Source organism: Pelophylax lessonae, assembly GCF_965119305.1.
Source record: "Pelophylax lessonae genome assembly, chromosome: 7".
NCBI classification, from domain to species: domain Eukaryota; kingdom Metazoa; phylum Chordata; class Amphibia; order Anura; family Ranidae; genus Pelophylax; species Pelophylax lessonae.
Genome location: NC_138774.1, coordinates 272,602,114 through 272,620,578, shown reverse-complemented (window position 1 = coordinate 272,620,578; position 18,465 = coordinate 272,602,114). Strand labels below are relative to the sequence as shown.

General features: G+C 44.1%; 1 protein-coding gene across 1 annotated transcript in view; it reads right to left on the bottom strand.

The window, feature by feature from the left end:
- The window catches only part of TBC1D13 (TBC1 domain family member 13), a 57,363-nt gene extending 40,073 nt beyond the window's left edge, over positions 1 to 17,290 (bottom strand). Inside the window, exons 1-2 of the mRNA XM_082263935.1 lie at positions 17,209 to 17,290; positions 8,155 to 8,228 (exon numbers count right to left, since the gene is read on the bottom strand). Coding sequence (XP_082120061.1) covers positions 8,155 to 8,228; positions 17,209 to 17,252 — 118 coding nt within the window. The 5' untranslated portion in view covers positions 17,253 to 17,290. The remainder of the gene's footprint in view (positions 1 to 8,154; positions 8,229 to 17,208) is intronic.
- Between the last annotated feature and the right edge of the window lie 1,175 nt (positions 17,291 to 18,465).

Sequence of the window (18,465 nt, the reverse complement as noted above, 5' to 3'; positions counted from 1 at the left end):
GACAGTGGAAACCATTGGGATAGTTGATCGGATGTTATAGACAGGCGTTACATACAGAGTCCAGGAGGGCATTATGTACAGAGTTCAGGAGGGCATTATGTACAGAGTTCAGGAGGGCGTTACGTACAGAGTGCAGAGTTCAGGAATGCATCATGTGCAGAGTTCAGGGCTACATCATGTACAGAGTGCAGAGTTCAGGAGGGCACTACGTACAGAGTGCAGAGTTTAGGAGTGCACTACGTACAGAGTGCAGAGTTCAGGAGTGCACTACGTACAGAGTGCAGAGTTCAGGAGTGCACTACGTACAGAGTGCAGAGTTCAGGAGAACGTTGAGTACAGAGTGCAGTGTCCAGGGGTGCATTATGTACAGAGTGCAGTGGTCAGGGGTGTGCCGTCTATGGAATGCAGGGTTTAGGGGTGCACTAAGTTTGTAACCCCAACCCGCCCCCCCCCCCCCCCCCCAATGAAGCTTACTCGCATCTCTTTCACCTACCTGGCCTAGCTCTAGTACCCCCCTGTGTAAGCGGGCGCTACGACCTGTGCATTTGCAGGGAGATCATTCTTTCTCTGGAGATCTATCCCCGCTGTGCCCTACTGTGAGTACGTCCAGGAATCTGTTCGATTTGGGGGCTAAGCTGTATACAGGCTTCTGTATTTACAAGTGACAGCAGGAAGTGGGAGCAGAGGGTGAGAGCCGAAGGTGGCGGAATGGCATTCCAGCCATGTTCTGGCTGCAAAACTGGGTGTGAGGGCCACATCACAAGGCCTGGAGGGCCGCATTCGGCCCGCGGGCCTTGCGTTTGGCATACGTGTTAGACCTTTCATTAGTGAAATTAGTGTAAAACATTTGTAAGTTGTAATATTCAGGAGGGGTTTTTGTATTATATATATTTTTTTTCTTCTTCTTCACCTATGCTTTGGGTCTTTGCTTTATATTGTTTTTTTTGTCTTTAGATCCATATCTGTGCTTCTCCTGATGAAGCGAATTGTACATCGTGAAATGCGTTGAGATTTATTGAGATTGATTGATTTCGAATAGATAAAGTTATATACATTATTAAATTTGCACTTAATTTTTTTTTTTTACTGATGAACTTATATTGTAATTGTCTTTCATGATTTGATTTTAAATGTAAATGATCCTATGTAATAAATCTATATACAGTACTTTTAGCGGCTGTTGTGTGTCTCTTAAAAGTTCAGTGGGCCATTATTTCTGTCTTTGTGTACATTTTTGGGACTGAGACACACTCCCATTCCATATATACCAGCTTTTCTTTCATGCAGCCCTGGTCCTGCTCTTCCGGGGTTCTCCGACAGCGCTCCTGGCTCCTCCCCTTCATCAGGTGCCCCAGCAGAGAGCCGCTTTCCATTGGGGCCCCCATCCGGGCGCGCTCCCGGGTCCCGCTGCTGTGTTCATGGACATAGGCAGCGGAAATAGGCCCCCCCCCCTCCCGTGTCACTGGATTTTATTGACAGCAGCGGGAGCCAATGGCTGCTATCATTCTATCCAATGACGACAGAGACAGCAGCTGGAGTCGCTGGGCTTGTGCACATCACTGGAACGCACGGGTTCAGGTGGGAAGAAGGGGGGGGGATCTGGGGGGGGCATCTGCAAAAAAGATTTTCCCCCCTTCATGCATATAATTCATGAGGATGAAAAACCTTGAGACTTTAACACATTGAGCACAATACGATAACCATTCCTTAGTAAACTTTTTGTTAAAATTATTATCCCAGCACTGCAATGATACTGGTTCTCTCAGTACTGATTCCCTGAACTTTCAGTCTTCATAGGAATAACAAAGAGGAGCAAGAGAGAGTCTTGCAATACTAGACTATGGGGCTGAGTGTTTCTATTGCTGCACTCAGTGTAGGGAGATACAACTCTAGTCCCCTGCATGCAATGGTGGCTCCAAAAAATGCTACAAGGGAAACGGTCTACTCTGAAACAGCTGCTGAAGGTGCTTAGAAACAATGGATGGAATAATACGACTAAAGCTGCATACACACTATTCAACTTTTGTTGTTTGATTTCCTTTAGATTTACCTTCAACTATGTAGTGTAAGGGCCTGCCTGATTGCATACAAATTGAAAGTGCTTAGGTCTGACCTCATATTATATGGTTTTGGTAAATCTAAATGAAAATAATCTAAAGAAGATTGTATAGTGTGTATCCAGTTTAAGGCTGGCCATAGATTATACAAGGTTATTTCCTTTAACCACAGGTCCAAGAAAAAAAACTTAGAATACAATGTTCACTGCTGGAGGCTATAGCTGCCGGCAGTGATTGCACTAAAAAAACAACAAAAAAACACGTCAGGCTGCTTGTTCTAAAGCTGACCCATAGACTTTAGTACAACCAGCCTGACTTTAGAGGGATTGAAATTAGTCCGGTTCCTGCTGAACTGGCCGAATTTCAAACCGTCTATGGCTGGCTTAGGTTTTGAAGTTTACCACTTAAGGACCGGGCCTATTTGTGACACTTGTCGTTTACAAGTTAAAATCAGTATTTTTTTGCTAGAAAATGACTTCGAACCCCCAAACATATAACTGGATTTTTGTCTTACCGTAAAATCCTTTTCTCTTAAGTTCATTGATGGACGCAGTCTCTGATGCAATTCAGTAGGGTTATACTGCTCCCTAAAGGAGTAGGACACTAGGCAGACAAAAATTTCTGGCTATGCCTATGGGCACTCCCAGGGGGTACACCCTCTATCTTCCTGCATAGGATGTCAGTTTTGTAGCAAAGCAGTCAGAGAAATAATAACAACCCAACTCAATAGAGGGGCGGGTACTGCGTCCATCAATGAACTTAAGAGAAAAGGATTTTACAGTAAGTTGAAAATCCAGTTTTCTCTATCGTTCATTGACAGACGCAGTTTCTAAAGCATATCAGTAGGGACGTCCCAAAGCAGTGCCATAAAATGAGGGGTGGGAACAGCAGAAAAAAACAAGTCCCCAAGACCAAACATAGCCAACCAGGCAACACAGGACTCATCAGAACAACAAGATGAGGCCCATCTGAAACAAACAGCAAACACCCTCAAGGAAGGCCAAAAAGCCCCCTAAACAGCAGCCTGCAAAACTTTGCGGCCAAAAGAGGCATCTGCAGCACATCCACCTTATGTAAAGGTGGAAACAGACGACCAGGTAGCCCCTTGCAAACCTGAAGCACAGATGCCTGATGGCGAAAAGCCCAGGAAGCACGAGTAGAATGCACCTTAACAGGGAAAGGTGGAACCTGACCCTTAATTTAATAAGCCTGCACAACTGCCTGTCTGATCCATCTGGAAACAGTCGCAGCAGACGCAGGCAGCCCTTTCTTTGGACCATCTGCGAGTACAAAGTGCGAATCTGATTTTCGAAAAGACTCGGTAGTCGCCAAGTGCACCCTGATTGCCCGAACCACATCCAGAGTATGCAGCGCAAATTCCTTAGGATGTTTAGGCTTAGGACACAAAGAAGGTAACACAATGTCCTCATTTAAGTGAAAACTGGAAACCACCTTCGGAAGGAAGCACGGATCCTGACGAAATGTACCACTTTATCCCTGTGAACCACCAGGTAGGGAGAAGGACAGGATAACGCCGCCAGTACCGACACCCTGTACACAGAAGTGATAGCCACCAAGAAGGCCACCTTCTGGGATAAGGTAAGCAGGGGAATCTCCCGAATACTTTCAAAAGGAGGTTTCTGAAGAACCGACAGCACCAAATTAAGGTCCCAAGGTGTCAACGGAGGTCGCACCGGAGGTACCAAGTGTCGCACCCCCTTGATGAAGTTACGCACCAGGGAATGGGTGGCCAACGGCCTTTGGAAGAAAATTGCCAAGGCCGAAACCTGACCCTTAATAGTACTCCAGGTCAATTTTTGATCAACTCCCTGTTGAAGGAAAGCCAAGATCTGAGCCACCGAGTAAGAGCGAGGGGGAACCCCAAGAGACTCACATCACGCAATATACGACTCCCACGTACGATGATAAATCTTCCTAGAAGTCAATTTCCTTGCTTTAAGCAGAGTGGGGATCACTGAAGCAGACAATCCCCTGTTCTACAGCCCCTGGCTTTCAACAGCCAAGCTGTCAAAGCCAGCGACCGTAAAGCAGGATGTAAGATTGGCCCTTGAGACAGTAAATCCTCCCTGAAAAGAAGTCTCTAAGGAGCGCCAGGTCGGCGTACCAAGCTCGGCGAGGCCAGTCCGAAACCTCAAGAATGACCGGAATCCCTTCTGCCTCAAACCTGCGATTAAGTCTTGGCAACAACTTGACAGGAGGAAAGGCATACATCAGCTGATACTGACCTCACGGGGCCACAAGGGCATCTGCGGCGTCTGCCAGAAGGTCCTGGGAGTGGGCCACAAACCTCTGTACTTTTCTGTTGACCCGAGACGCCAACAGATCTACATTTGGAGTGCCCCAACGAAGGCACAACTGCTGAAACACCTCTGGATGGAGGGACCATTCCCCTGCATCCAAGACCTGTCAACTGAGGTAATCCGTCTGCCAATTTTCTACTCCTGGAATGTGAACAGCGGAGAGAGCAGGAACAAAGCGTTCCACCCAACGAAGGATGCTTGCCACTTCCAAGGCCACAGGGACACTTTTGGTGCCCCCTTGGTGATTGACATAAGCCACGGCCGATTGAATGTGCACTGGGCAACCCTGCAGGTACTTGGTCCAGTGGACTAGGAAAAGTCGGATCGCTCTCAGCTCCAGAACATTGATTGGTAACCTGGATTCCTCCAGGGACCAGACTCCTTGAGCAGATAACCTGCCGAGAACCCCCCCCCACTTGGATAGACTTGCATCCGTGGTGACAATTATCCAATATATTGGGAGGAAGGATTTTCCTTGCTTGAGCATCGGGGACTGAAGCCACCAGATCAGGGACTCCTTGGTCACCCGGCTCAGCTGGATCTGAATGTCCAGGGAATTTGGATTCTTGTTCCATTTGAGAAGGATTTCCTTCTGGAGGATCCTCGTGTGGAATTAAGCGAAGCGGACCGCATCGAAGGATGACAGCTGAACCGCAGTCTGGAGTTTTTCCAGAGGAATAAACACCCTGGCTGAGTCCAAAGTCAGGTAGTCCAGTCTCATGGAAGGGACCAAGGATGACTTCTGAAGGTTCAGAATCCACCCAACCTCCTCCAGAGTTCTCACAGTGATTTACAAATTTGTTTCCAGCACCGTAGGAGACTCTGCACGGAGAAGCCGATCGTCCAGGTAACCCAGGACCGATATCCCCCGCTGCCGCAACAGCGCCAGGATGGGAGCCAACACCTTTGTAAAGATCCGAGGAGCAGATGCGAGACCAAAGGGCAATGCCACAAACTGATAGTGATCCTATCCCACGGCAAAACTGAGAAACCGTTGGTGTGCTGCTGCACAGATTGGCATCTTTGATCATCTCCCTGATGTAGGGAGGCCACCGCCGTGCAAACCGATTCCATCTTGAACTTTTGTCTTTCAGGTCCACGATTGGACGCACCTTGCCTTCCTTCCTGGGAACTGTGAACAGGTTTGAAGAAAAGCCCTGAAAACGTTCCGCACACAGAACCGGAACTATTACCCCCTGTTGTACCAGGTCCTAAACTGCCCCAAAGAGCGCCAGCAAGCGATCCCAGGACAGTCGCTCATTGGAAGGGAAAAACCTTACTGGACGGACGGATCGAAACTCGATCTTGTAACCGGACCGTATGACCTCCTGAACCCATTTGTCTGGTATCCGGGATAGCCACTGGTCTGGAAACCGGAAAAGACGCGCCCCCACCCCAGATATGGGTGAGGGCGCACCTTCAGACCAAGGTGGTCTTGTCCGCAGGTCTGGATGGAGAAACCCTTTTTTTTTGCCAGACCAGGGTCGCTTCGAACTGCCCGAGGGAGCCTTGAAGGGCTTTGCCATATCGACTGACCTTGAGGGACGAAAAAACTTCTTGTGTGCTGAAAAGGAGGAACCCCGTCTGCGACGAGGGTCCTTACCCTTGTTAACCTGTGGAAGAAAGGTTCTCTTCCCCCCTGTGAGACCCTTAATGGTGTCATCCAGGGTAGCTTCAAATAGGCAATCTCCTTGAAAAGGTAGATTAGTCAAGGCCTTCTTTGAAGTCTGATCTGCAGCCCAGTACTTTAGCCAAAGTATACGCTGGAGGACCACTGCCGAAACCGACAGTCGGCCCAATATGGGAGCTGTGCCCAGTGCTGCATCGCAAACAAATTGCAGCCCCTGCACTAGCTGGTCCAACAGCTCCTCAAAGGCAGAGGGAATTTGTTTCCCCTCCAGGTCACGGCGTAGTAACTTAGCCCATTTAGTCAACGTTTGCGTGACAAGGGCAACCATAAACACCGGTCTCAGTGCAGACCCCACCAGGGAGTACATATTGCGGGCAACAGACTCTGCCTTCCTATCCTCCGGATCCTTAAAGGATGGGGAATCCTCCACTGGGATAACCATAGCCTTATTCAGTCTTGAGACCGGAGGGGCCACCTTAGGTGGCACAGTCCACTTCTTTATCAGGGACTCCTCAAAAGGGTAGCGTCTAGCAATCCGCTTAGGTACCCCAGGAGAACGCTTTGGACAGTTCCATTCTTTTTTGAGCATGTTGTCAAAATACGCGGGAGAGGGGAAAAAACCTTTTGTTTCTTAGCACCTGGCCCTTTGAAGACAACCTCAACCCGGGACACAAACGCTTTCAGGAACGCCGAAATTGCATCGGTAGACAGCTGAGATCCAGAGGGCCCTGCGACCTCCCCGAGGGGGTCAGGTGGGGACACATGATCTGTAGGGTCCATGTTGCACCAGGGGAACCCTTCAGCAAAAGCTGCAAAAAATGACAAAAATTAAAGTCCCACTGCGCTACAGTGCCCCCCGGAGGACAGGCAAGCACGCTGGAGACCCCAAGCAGAGAGAGAGAGAGACCCCCAGACTCACTGTACCAAGATGAAGACCCAGCTATCTGCTGCCATAACCCCGGTATTTTACGTCAACGTAAATACACAGTGGGCGGTCCGGAAGTGGTTAAAAAAGATGTATGGGTTTCTTTTTTTTTTTTAGATTTATACTTACCTAGGTGGATGCTACATCTGTCCCCTGGCGTTTCTGCACTGAGAACCGAGCGATCGAACCCTGCCGACTGCTTGGGTTCCGACTGTCAGTCACCCTTCTCTCCTCTGCCCTCTCCTCGCTCATTGGAGCGCAGGGCTGTGGAGGGGTGGGAGCAGCAAGCTCAGGCTCTCAGCGGCTCGCTGAGAGGCTGAGCCGGGTGTCGTTCCAGGCACCTGGCGGATCCTGACTCGGTGGTCGTGATGATGCAAGCAGGGAGCTGCTGACTGTCAGTCACCCTTCTCTGCTCTGCCCTCTCCTCGCTCATTGGAGCGCAGGGCTGTGGAGGGGCGGGAGCAGCCAGCTCAGGCCCCTTAGCGGCTCGCTGAGAGGCTGAGCCGGGTGTTGGTCCAGGCACCTGGCGGATCCTGACTCGGTGGTCGTGATGACGGGGTAACTGGACCGACATCTGTGATGTCAGCAGAGAGAGGAATTCAGCCCGCTCTCTGCTGAAAACGAGTCATAGGAGTGCAGAACGAACTGCACGCCTGTGATCCATAGGAGATGTACAGCCAAACGAACTTTGAAAAATTCAAAGGCATTAAAATAAATAATAAAAAAATCAGATTTAAATATAAAAAATCAGATTTTTTTTTTTTTTTAATTATTGATTTTTAACCACCCTGGCAGTGACCACCACACTTGGAAGTCCATTGACACTTCCTCCAGCTCACTAACAAAGCCTGTACCTCAGTATGTACATGGATCTGGAGTAAGAGTCTACAAGACCCTGACACTGCATCCGCCATCCACTGATGTCAGTTGCAATGCTTCGCAGGCTCATTTGCAAAAAATAAAAATAAATAAATAAATGCACATTTCTTTTCTTGCAAATACATTTATTAAAATTTAAAAGGTGGACTTAGCCTTTAAGAGATTTGCGTATTTTATCTTATTTTTTTTTTAAATAGTTAATTATCTCCTAAGTAAATCTAACTTTAGTCAATGTGAAACCACAAAGGCCTTGCCAAAACGCTGTGGAGAAAAAAAACAAAGGTTCCAAGAACAACCCAAAGTCAAGCAGTCTGTGAATCCTGCAGAGATCAGACGCCTTACCGTTAAAGCAAAGTTCCCTCAACACAGGCAGCTTGATGTGCGGTTCACTGAGAATGCTCTGAAACTCTGCGATTCTGCAAACAGACAAAAACGTCATCCGATTAGTACACATTGCCCCCTGTACAGGACCCGAGATCAGGTCCGCTCCATTTCTTCTGCAAACAGAGCATTGTTATCAGGGTGCTTCCCTTGCAATACAATGACACACTGTTTCTCAACCTTTTTTTTCAGTCAAGGCACCCTTTAGAATTACACACAGTCTCAAGGCACCCTTTAAAATTACACACAGTCTCAAGGCACCCATTAAAATTACACATAGTCTCAAGGCACCCTTTAAAATTACACATAGTCTCAAGGCACCCTTTAAAATTACACATAGTCTCAAGGCACCCTTTAAAATTATGGACAGTCTTGAGGCACCCCATTCAAAAATGTAAAAAACCATTCTAATAGTTTTACAAAATCCAGCAACATCCACACGTAGGACGCCCAATGTTAGCTGTGATTTATTCTTTTAAAGCAAATACACTTTTGCACACTGGTACTGACTAGTATTCCTAGGTTTCTCTTCTCCTTTAACCACTTTCCGTCCGCCCGCCGCAGATGTCCTGCGGCAGGCAGCCGCTCCCAGGCAAATCGCCGTACATGTACGGCGCTCGCTCTCGGGAGTAGGGGGTGAGCGCACGCCGCTGAGAGACACCCGCGATCATTCCCCACTGAGAGAGGAGGACGGTCGGCTGTTGTAAACACAGCTGACCGTCCTTCTCCCTGGGATGATTATAGAGCCCCTGTGATACTTCTATATAGGATCACATGTCTCTATGGTTATCTCTGAAGCCATGCCTTCCCCCCACAGTTAGAATCACTCCCCTAGGGTCACATTTAATCACCCACAGAGTTGACCCCTTCCCTGCCAGTGTCAATATTACAGTAACGGTGCATATTTTTAGCACTGATTACTGTAGTAATGTCACTGGTCCCCCCCAAAAGTGTCAAAAACGTCAGTTAGGGGTCCGATCTGTCCGCCGCAATGTCGCAGTACCATAAAAAAAAAAAAAAAAAAAAAATCACAGATCCCCGCCATTACTAGTAAAAAAAAAAAAAAAATAAAAATGACAAATCTTTCTCGTAGTTAGTAGACGCGATAACTTTTGCGCAAACCAATCAAAATACGCTTATTGCGATTTTTTTGCAGAAAAGCGAAATGTAGCAGAAAACAAATTGGCCTAAAATGTTAAAAAATGCTGATTTTTTAATTTTTTTGGGGGGAATGTCATAGCAGATTATGAAAAACATTATTTTATTTTTTTTAATTGTCGCTCTTTTTTTTGTTTATAGTTCTAGTGCAAACAATAAAAATCCCACAGGTGATCACATACCACCAAAAGAAAGCTCTGTTTCTGGGGAAAAAAGGACGTAAATTTCGTTTAGGTACAGCGTCGCACGGCCGCGCAATTGTCCGTTAAAGTAACACAGTGCCGAATCGCAAAATAGGACCTGGTCATTAAAGGGGGCAAATCCTTCCGGTCTTAAAGTGGTTAAAATTATACACAGTGTCAGGGCACCCTTTAAAATTATGGACAGTCTTGAGGCACCCCATTCAAACATGTAAAAAACTATTCTAATAGTTCTACAAAATCCAGCAACATCCACATGTAGTACGCCCAACACTAGCGGTGATTTATTCTTTCAAAGCAAATACACTTTTGCATGCTGGTAGTGACTAGTATGCCTACGTTTCTCTTCTCCTTTAATTCTCTCAGCTAATGTGACCCCAGTGCTGAGGGAGAGGGGCACAGGAGGGTCAAACAAGGGTGCTGTGGGAGCAACAGGCATCATCCTTATCAACTGATGACATCATTGGTCGTTAGGATGCCAGTGTCTCGAAAGTTGTAATGGTGCAACCAACCGGTATATCCGCCAGCTGGTTGGAGTCCCAAACAAAGCCGCATTCCACTTTGATCGGTTCTCTAATGTAGTAACCCAGAAGCAATGTCACAATGTCACTTCCGGTTTACTCGGCGGCTAACGGCGCCGATTTAAAAAAAAAGTGATTGTATTCAAAAATGACGATTTCGGCATTTTGAATACTTTGAAGTGCAGTGGAGGGGTCTGAGGTCTTTTAGACCCCCGATCCCTCCATAAAGTGTACCTGTCACTGCATATTGGTGTCACAAGGGATGTTTACATTGCTTGTGACAGCAATAAAAGTGATCAGATTTTTTATTTTTTTTAAACCTGTGCTAAAATTTAAAAAAAATAAATAGGAAAAAAATAAATAAAAAAAATGTTTAACTGCCCCCGTCGCCGCAAGCTCGCACACAAAAAAAAAACCTATACGGAAGTCGCGCCCGCAAATTAAATCGCTGTTCAAACCACACACGCGAGGTATCGCCGCGATCACCAGAGCGAGAGCAATAATTAAAAAAAAAAAAAAAAAAGAGCTTCTCTGTAACTCTAAACTGGTAACCATTAAAAAAATTTTAAAGCGTCGCCTATGGAGATTTTTATTGACCATAGTTTGTCGCCATTCCGCGGGTTTTGCGCAATTTTTAACCGTAACATGTTGGGTATCTATTTACTCGGGCGTGACATCATCTTTCACAATATACAAAAAGATGGGCTAACTTTACTGCTTAGTTTTTTTTTTTAAATGCAGTGAAATGTAATTTTTCCAAAAAAACTGGCGTTTGAACGATCGCTACGCAAATACCACGTGACAAAAAATATTGCAACGACCGCCATTTTATTCTCCGGAGTTTTTGCTAATGCTAAAAAAAAATTTTTCACTTGGCACTTCCGGTGTTTTCATCCATACAGGGATAAGTACAGCGTTCGGGGCCATGCATCTATCGCTGTATGGTCGCAAACGCTCAGAGATCCGTACAGCCACTTCTACCATTGTTTTTTTTTACAGACATCTGTCACTTTTGGTCGCATAAACGCACGCTGTACGGACCCGCTTGTGCTCTTGTGAATGAGCCTTATAAAAAGCACACTGAGATAATAACTTGGATCGTATACTCGCTGAGCGCACGCTCCACTTTCCCTTTCAGCAGTAAAGTATTGTTTATGGCGTCTTTAAAGCGATTAGTACTCCGCCTTATTTTTATTACACATCCTAAGGGCTGAACTTTCCCGGTCAGCGCACGCCAAGCTTTGTTTACACCACTTGGAGAGGATCTGCACCGATCATGTGACTTTACACAGCAAGGGAAACTTTCACTGATGAAACCACATAGGTTGGAAATGTTCTGACTGCAAACTTTAACCCCTTCACGCCTACGCCTTTTTCTGACGATTGTTGCTTATAAGTTAAAAATCTGTATTTTTTTTTTTTGCTAGAAATTGACTTGGAACCCCCAAACATTTATATACACATTTTTTTTTTTAAACTTGCACTGATGAAACATATATATATATATATATATATATATATATATATATATATATATATATATATATATAATATATATATAAAATTTACATAACACATATATATTTTTTAAACTATATATTTAAAATATATATATTTTTTTAAAACTTGCATTGATGAAAATCACATAATTTGGAAATTGTTGCTTACAAGTTAGAAATCTGTATTTTTTTTTTGCTAGAAATTGACTTGCAACCCCCAAACATTTTTATATATATATATATATATTTTTTTATGAAACCACATAATTCTGAAATTTTCTGACTGCAGAATTTGAGTGAAACCTTTAACCCCTTCACGCCTACGCCTTTTTCTGATATTTGCTACTTACAGTTAAAAAATCAAGTTTTTTTTTGCTAGAAATTGACTTGGAACCCCCAAACATTTATCTATATCTATCTATCTATATATATATTTTTTTAAACTTGCACTGATGAAACATATATATAAAATTTACATAACACATATAAATATATATATATATATATATATTTTTTTTTTAAACTATATATTTAAAATATATATATTTTTTTAAAACTTGCATTGATGAAAATCACGTAATTTGGAAATTGTTGCTTACAAGTTAGAAATCTGTATTTTTTTTTTGCTAGAAATTGACTTGGAACCCCCAAACATTTTTATTTATATATATATATATATATATATATATATTTTTTTTTTTTTTTTTTTTAAACTTGCACTGATGAAACATATATAGAATATACATAACACATATAAATATATATATATTTTTAAACTATATATTTAAAAAAAAAAAAAAATATATATATATATTTTTTATGAAACCACATAATTCTGAAATTTTCTGACTGCAGAATTTGAGTGAAACCTTTAACCCCTTCACGCCTACGCCTTTTTCTGATATTTGTTACTTACAGTTAAAAAATCACGTTTTTTTTTTTTGCTAGAAATTGACTTGGAACCCCCAAACATTTATCTATATCTATCTATCTATGTATCTATATATATATATTTTTTTAAACTTGCACTGATGAAACATATATATAAAATTTACATAACACACATATATATATATATATATATATATATATTTTTTTTTTTTAAACTATATATTTAAAATATATATATTTTTTTAAAACTTGCATTGATGAAACCACATAATTCGGAAATTTTCTGACTGCAGAATTTGAGTGCAAACTTTAATCCCTTCACGCCTACGCCTTTTTCTGACAATTGTTGCTTACAAGTTAGAAATCTGTATTTTTTTTTTTGCTAGAAATTGACTTGGAACCCCCAAACATTTATCTATATATATTTTTTTTTTTAAACTTGCACTGATGAAACATATATATAATATATATAAAATTTACATAACACACACACATATATATATATATATATATATATATATATATATATATATATATATATTTTTTTTTTTTTTTTTTTTTTTTTTGAAAATCTTTTTATTGTTTTAAACAAGTCAACAACATATAGACAAACACTGGTACAATAGGACATATATATATATATATTTTTAAACTTGCATTGATGAAATCACATAATTTGGACATTTTCTGACTGCAGAATTTGAGTGCAAACTTTAACCCCTTCACGCCTACGCCTTTTTCTGACAATTGTTGCTTACAAGTTAAAAATCTGTATTTTTTTCTAGAAATTGACTTGGAACCCCCAAACATTTATCTTTATTATCATTTTATATTATTAAATTTATCAATTTATCATATATATATATATATTTTTATATAGCAGAGAGCAGAGACCCTAGACGCAGTGATGGCGAACCTTGGCACCCCAGATGTTTTGGAACTACATTTCCCATGATGCTTATGCACTCTGCAGTGTAGCTCAGCATCATGGGAAATGTAGTTCCAAAACATCTGGGGTGCCAAGGTTGGCCAATGCCATCACTGCCCTAGAGAATAAAATGGCAATCGTTGCAATATTTTATGTCACACGGTATTTGCGTAGGGGTCTTTCAAATGCAATTAAAAAAAAAAAAAAACACACTTACATGAATTTAGCCACTTCAGCCCCGGAAGATTTTACCCCCCTTCCTGACCAGGCCCTATTATGCAATTCGGCACAGCGTTACTTTAACGGACAATTGCGTGGGTGTGTGACGCTGTACCCAAACGAAATTGATGTCTTTTTTTCCCCCACAAACAGAGCTTCCTTTTGGTGGTATTTGATCACCTGTGCGATTTTAATTTTTTCCGCTAAAAACAAAAAAAGAGCTACAATTCTTAAAACAAAATTTATTTTTTACATTCTGCTATGACAAAAAAAAAAAAATAATGTAAAAATCAAATTTTTTTTAACATTTTAGGCCAATTTGTTTTCTGCTACATATTTTTGATTAAAAAAAAATCCCAATAAGCGTATTTTGATTGGTTTGCGCAAAAGTTATCGCGTCTACTAACTACGGGAAAGATTTCTGTCATTTTTATTGTTTTTTTTTTTTTTACTAGTAATGGCGGCGATCTTCGATTATTATCGGGACTGCGACATTGCGGCGGACAGATCGGACCCCTGACTGACATTTTTAACACTTTTGGGGGGACCAGTGACATTACTACAGTAATCAGTGCTAAATAATTCAAGTTAGACTTACTGGTAACTTGTTTTCCAATAGTCTTTCAGGACGGAGCCATCTGTCAAGGTGCTGTCCTGAAAGACGTTTAGGGAAATATGCACTACTGTAATGACACTGGCAGGGAAGGGGTTAACCCTGTGGGTGATCAAGGGGTTAAATCGAAGCCTAGGGGAGTGATTCTAATTGTATGGGGGGCGTGGCCTGTGAAATGATCACAGAGACCCGTGATCCTATATAGAAGGATCACTGGAGCTCTGTGATCATCCCAGGGAGAAGAACGGTCAGCTGTGTTTACAACAGCTGACCAGTGTTCTCTCTCTGCAGGGAGCGATCGGCGGTGCAGAGGGAGAAAGGCAGGCGGCTGATGTAAACAAGCCGCTTGTCATTCTCCCCTGTGTATGAATGGAGATGATACGGTTCTACTATGTAGGACCGTTGATCACTGTTCATACACCTCAAGCCACAGCCAATCACATTTAGAATCACGCCCCTAGGGACACTCATAACCCCTCCCTCTCAAAAAAGTTAACCCCTTCACTGCCAGTGTAATTTTACAGTAACAGTGCATATGTATAGCACTGATTACTGTAGTAATGTCACTGGTACCCCCAAAAGTGTCAAAAATGTCAGTCAGGGGTCCGATCTGTCCGCCGCAATGTCGCAGTCCCGCAAAAAAAAAAAAAAAAAACGCAGATCGCCGCCATTACTAGTTAAAAAAAAAAAACAAAAATCTTTCCCTTTGTAAACGCGATAACTTTTGCGCAAACCGATCAAAATACGCTTTTTGCGATTTTTTTTTTTACCAAACATATGTAGCATAAAACAAATTGGCCGAAAATGTTAAAAAATTTTGATTTTTACATTTTTTTTGGGGAATTTCATATAAAAAAATGTGAAAAATATTGTTATTTTTGCAAAATTGACGCTCTTTTTCTGTTTATAGCGCATGATCAAAAAATCGCACAGGTGATCAAATACCACCAAAAGAAAGCTCTGTTTGTGGGAAAAAAAAGGACGTCAAATTCGTTTAGGTACAGCGTTGCACGACCGCGCAATTGTCAGTTAAAATCACGCAGTGCCGAATCGCAAAATAGGCCCTGGTCGGAATGGGGGTAAAATCTTCCGGGGCTTAAGTGGTTAATGATTACATGTCATATTTAAGCAGTGAATATGGGGGAAGCTCTTCTGTGCTGTCATTTGTGAATCGCAAAATAGGCCCTGGTCAGGAAGGGGGTAAAATCTTCCGTGGCTTAAGTGGTTAAAATTGGAACGGCAACAATTTACGATCCTTACAAATCTCCATAGGCGACGCTTTTAGGGCTCTTTCACACAGGGACTCTGTTTATCTCAGAGGGGATCGATCCGGTGATCCCCCGCTGAGCAGGAGGATGACGGCTGTTCTCTGCGCTGTGTGCGGAGACACAGCTGTCAGGTCCCCATACATCTCTATGGGGGAATCGGATGGGAATGGACTGTCTGTCCGTTCTCATCTGATCCGCTGGACTTCTCAGCCGCATCGGTTGTCATTACAAGACAGCCGACCATTGGCTATGGATGCTGGTACCGGGGTGATGCCTCTAGCTGCAGATATCACTCCGGTACATGCGCTTTCCTGGAATATCGGCAATATCCGTAACCGCAGGGGCCGATTCTGATATATCGAGGAAAGTGCAGATCGGCCCTCAATATATTGGCTTTGCCAATAATCAGTTGATCCCTATTGGATTGCTTTTCAGAGGCGATTAACAGGCAGCGAGGAGCCAATGGGGTTGATTTACCAAAACTGCAGAGTGCAAAATCAGGTGCCGTTCTTCATAGAAACCAATCAGCTTCCAGGTGTTGTCAAAGTTTAATTGAAAAGCTGAAGTTAGAAGCCGATTGGCTTATTTTAGAAGCAATTTATATTGAGGATATATTGCATACTGTATGAAATCAATACTGGAATCTCTTTATATTTGTGAAAACATTTAAAGTAGAACTAAAATCAATTCTGTTTTTTTTTTTAAATTTTGGATAGCGTGGAGAGGGATTAGAACCCCTGACAGTTTTTATTGGTGATCGGTGATGGCGTTAGGGAGATTCACCCTATTTGTCCTGTCCCACCATTATAATTCACCATTATAACTGTCCACCATTACATATTATTTAAAGTGAATCCGAGGCGAGGGAGGCAGCGGCCTTTGCCCTATCCGGGTAAAAGAAGCCAGGAGGACCCTGAAGGTTTGCACAGGCCTGATGCGCGCAGAGCAACATACGTAATGACGTCACGTGCCACGCGCCTCCGCGCACTGGGCCTGCAAACCTTTTGAGTCCTGGCTTCTTCTACCCTGGCTGAGCCCCCCCCTTCCTATCATAATGACAGCAGTGTGCGCTGGGGCCCAGGACCCCAAAACAATGGAAAGCGCAGCCACAGGTTTTTTATACACTGAAAGTTCCAGCAGGCGGCAGCGGTGGGCCCCCTTCCTCGGCTGGGCCCTCGGACCACCGCCAAAGTGACCGCCACCCCTGCGCACAGGGACAGGGGGAGGTCTGACCAATATCACTTTTCACGTTTCTGACCGATAACGATTATTTGAAAAATTGCAACTATCAGCCGCTCCAATAATCGGTTCACCCCATCTCTTTGAGTCCAGAAGCCTCTGGCTGGGTGATTTCATACCACTGATACCCCAACACCCCATCCGACCGACAACGCCACGGCGTGTGCGTGTGACAACCACAAAGTCGCTCTCTGGGCGCACAAAGGGGATTTCTGCTTCTGCACACCTGATTTTATTTTATTTTTATTTTTGGGGGGGGGGGGTGGTAATTGCATCTGTAATAATTCCAGAATCACCCATAGAGGAGCCCTGCTAATATCAGACACTGAGTGTGATCATCATTGGATGGGGGGTAATACCTCCATACATACATGTCATTCCTCCTCCTACCGGGAGAGGACATCCACCCACCACCGATCTCTCTCCCCCCCTCTCCGGTACACTCTCCTCCCCCCCCCGTACTCCCCGGGATCTCTTACTTGCTCTTGTGCAGACTCGACATGTTGACTTCCGCCGCCTTCATGGATGTTGGGGGAGGGGACAAATCCCGACAGGAAGCAGAAACCCTGCCAGAGTCACATGTCTGCCATCATCACCTCCTCCTCCTCCACCGGGGATCACCTCCTACACAGGGGATCTACTCCTTACAGGGGATCTACTCCGTACAGGGGAATACTTCCTACACAGGGGATCTACTCCTTACAGGGGAATACTTCCTACACCGGGGATCTACTCCACCACCGGGGATCACCTCCTACACAGGGGATCTACTCCTTACAGGGGATTACTTCCTACATAGGGGATCACCTCCTACACAGGGGATCTACTCCAAGTATAGGGATTTGCTCCGGGGGATCTACTCCCAGTATAGGGGATCTGCACCGGGGATCTACTCCTACACAGAGGATCTACTCCCAGTATAGGGGATCTCCGCTGGGGATCTACTCCACAGAAGATCTACTCCCAGTATAGGGGATCTACTCAGTACAGGGGATTACTTCCTACACAGGGGATCTCCTCATCCACCAGGAATTTACTCCCAGTACAGGGGATCTTCTCCTACACAGGGGATCTACTCCATCACCAATAGAGGGCATCTACTCCTAGTACAGGGGATCACCTCCTACACACGGGATCTACTCCATCACCAGTACAGGCGATCACTTCCTACACAGGGGATCTACTCCCAGTACAGGTATCACCTCCTACACAGGGGATCTACTCTGTCACCAGTACAGGGGATCCAAGCCCAGTACATAGAATCACCTCCTACATAGGGGATCTACTCCTACACTAGGGGTCCACTCCCAGTAGAGGGATTTCCACCAGGGATCTACTCCCAGTATAGGGGATCTCCTCCACCGGGGATCTGCTTCCAGTATAGAAGATCTACTCCTACACCAGTACAGGGGTGTATTCAAAGTACAGGGGATTACTTCCTACACAGGGGATCTCCTCATCCACCGTGGAGTTACTCCCAGTACAGGGGATCCACTCTCATTATAGGAGATCACCTCCTACACGGGGGTCCCCTCCCAGTATAGGGATTTCCACTGGGGGGATCTACTCCCAGTATTGGGGATCTCCACTGGGGATCTTCTCCGACACAGGGGATCTGCTCCTCCTACACAGTGGATCTCCTACTCCGGGGATCACTTCCCAGTACAGAGGAGATCTTTGACCAGTACAGGGGATCACCTCCCAGTACTAGGGATCTACTCCACCTCCTACACTGG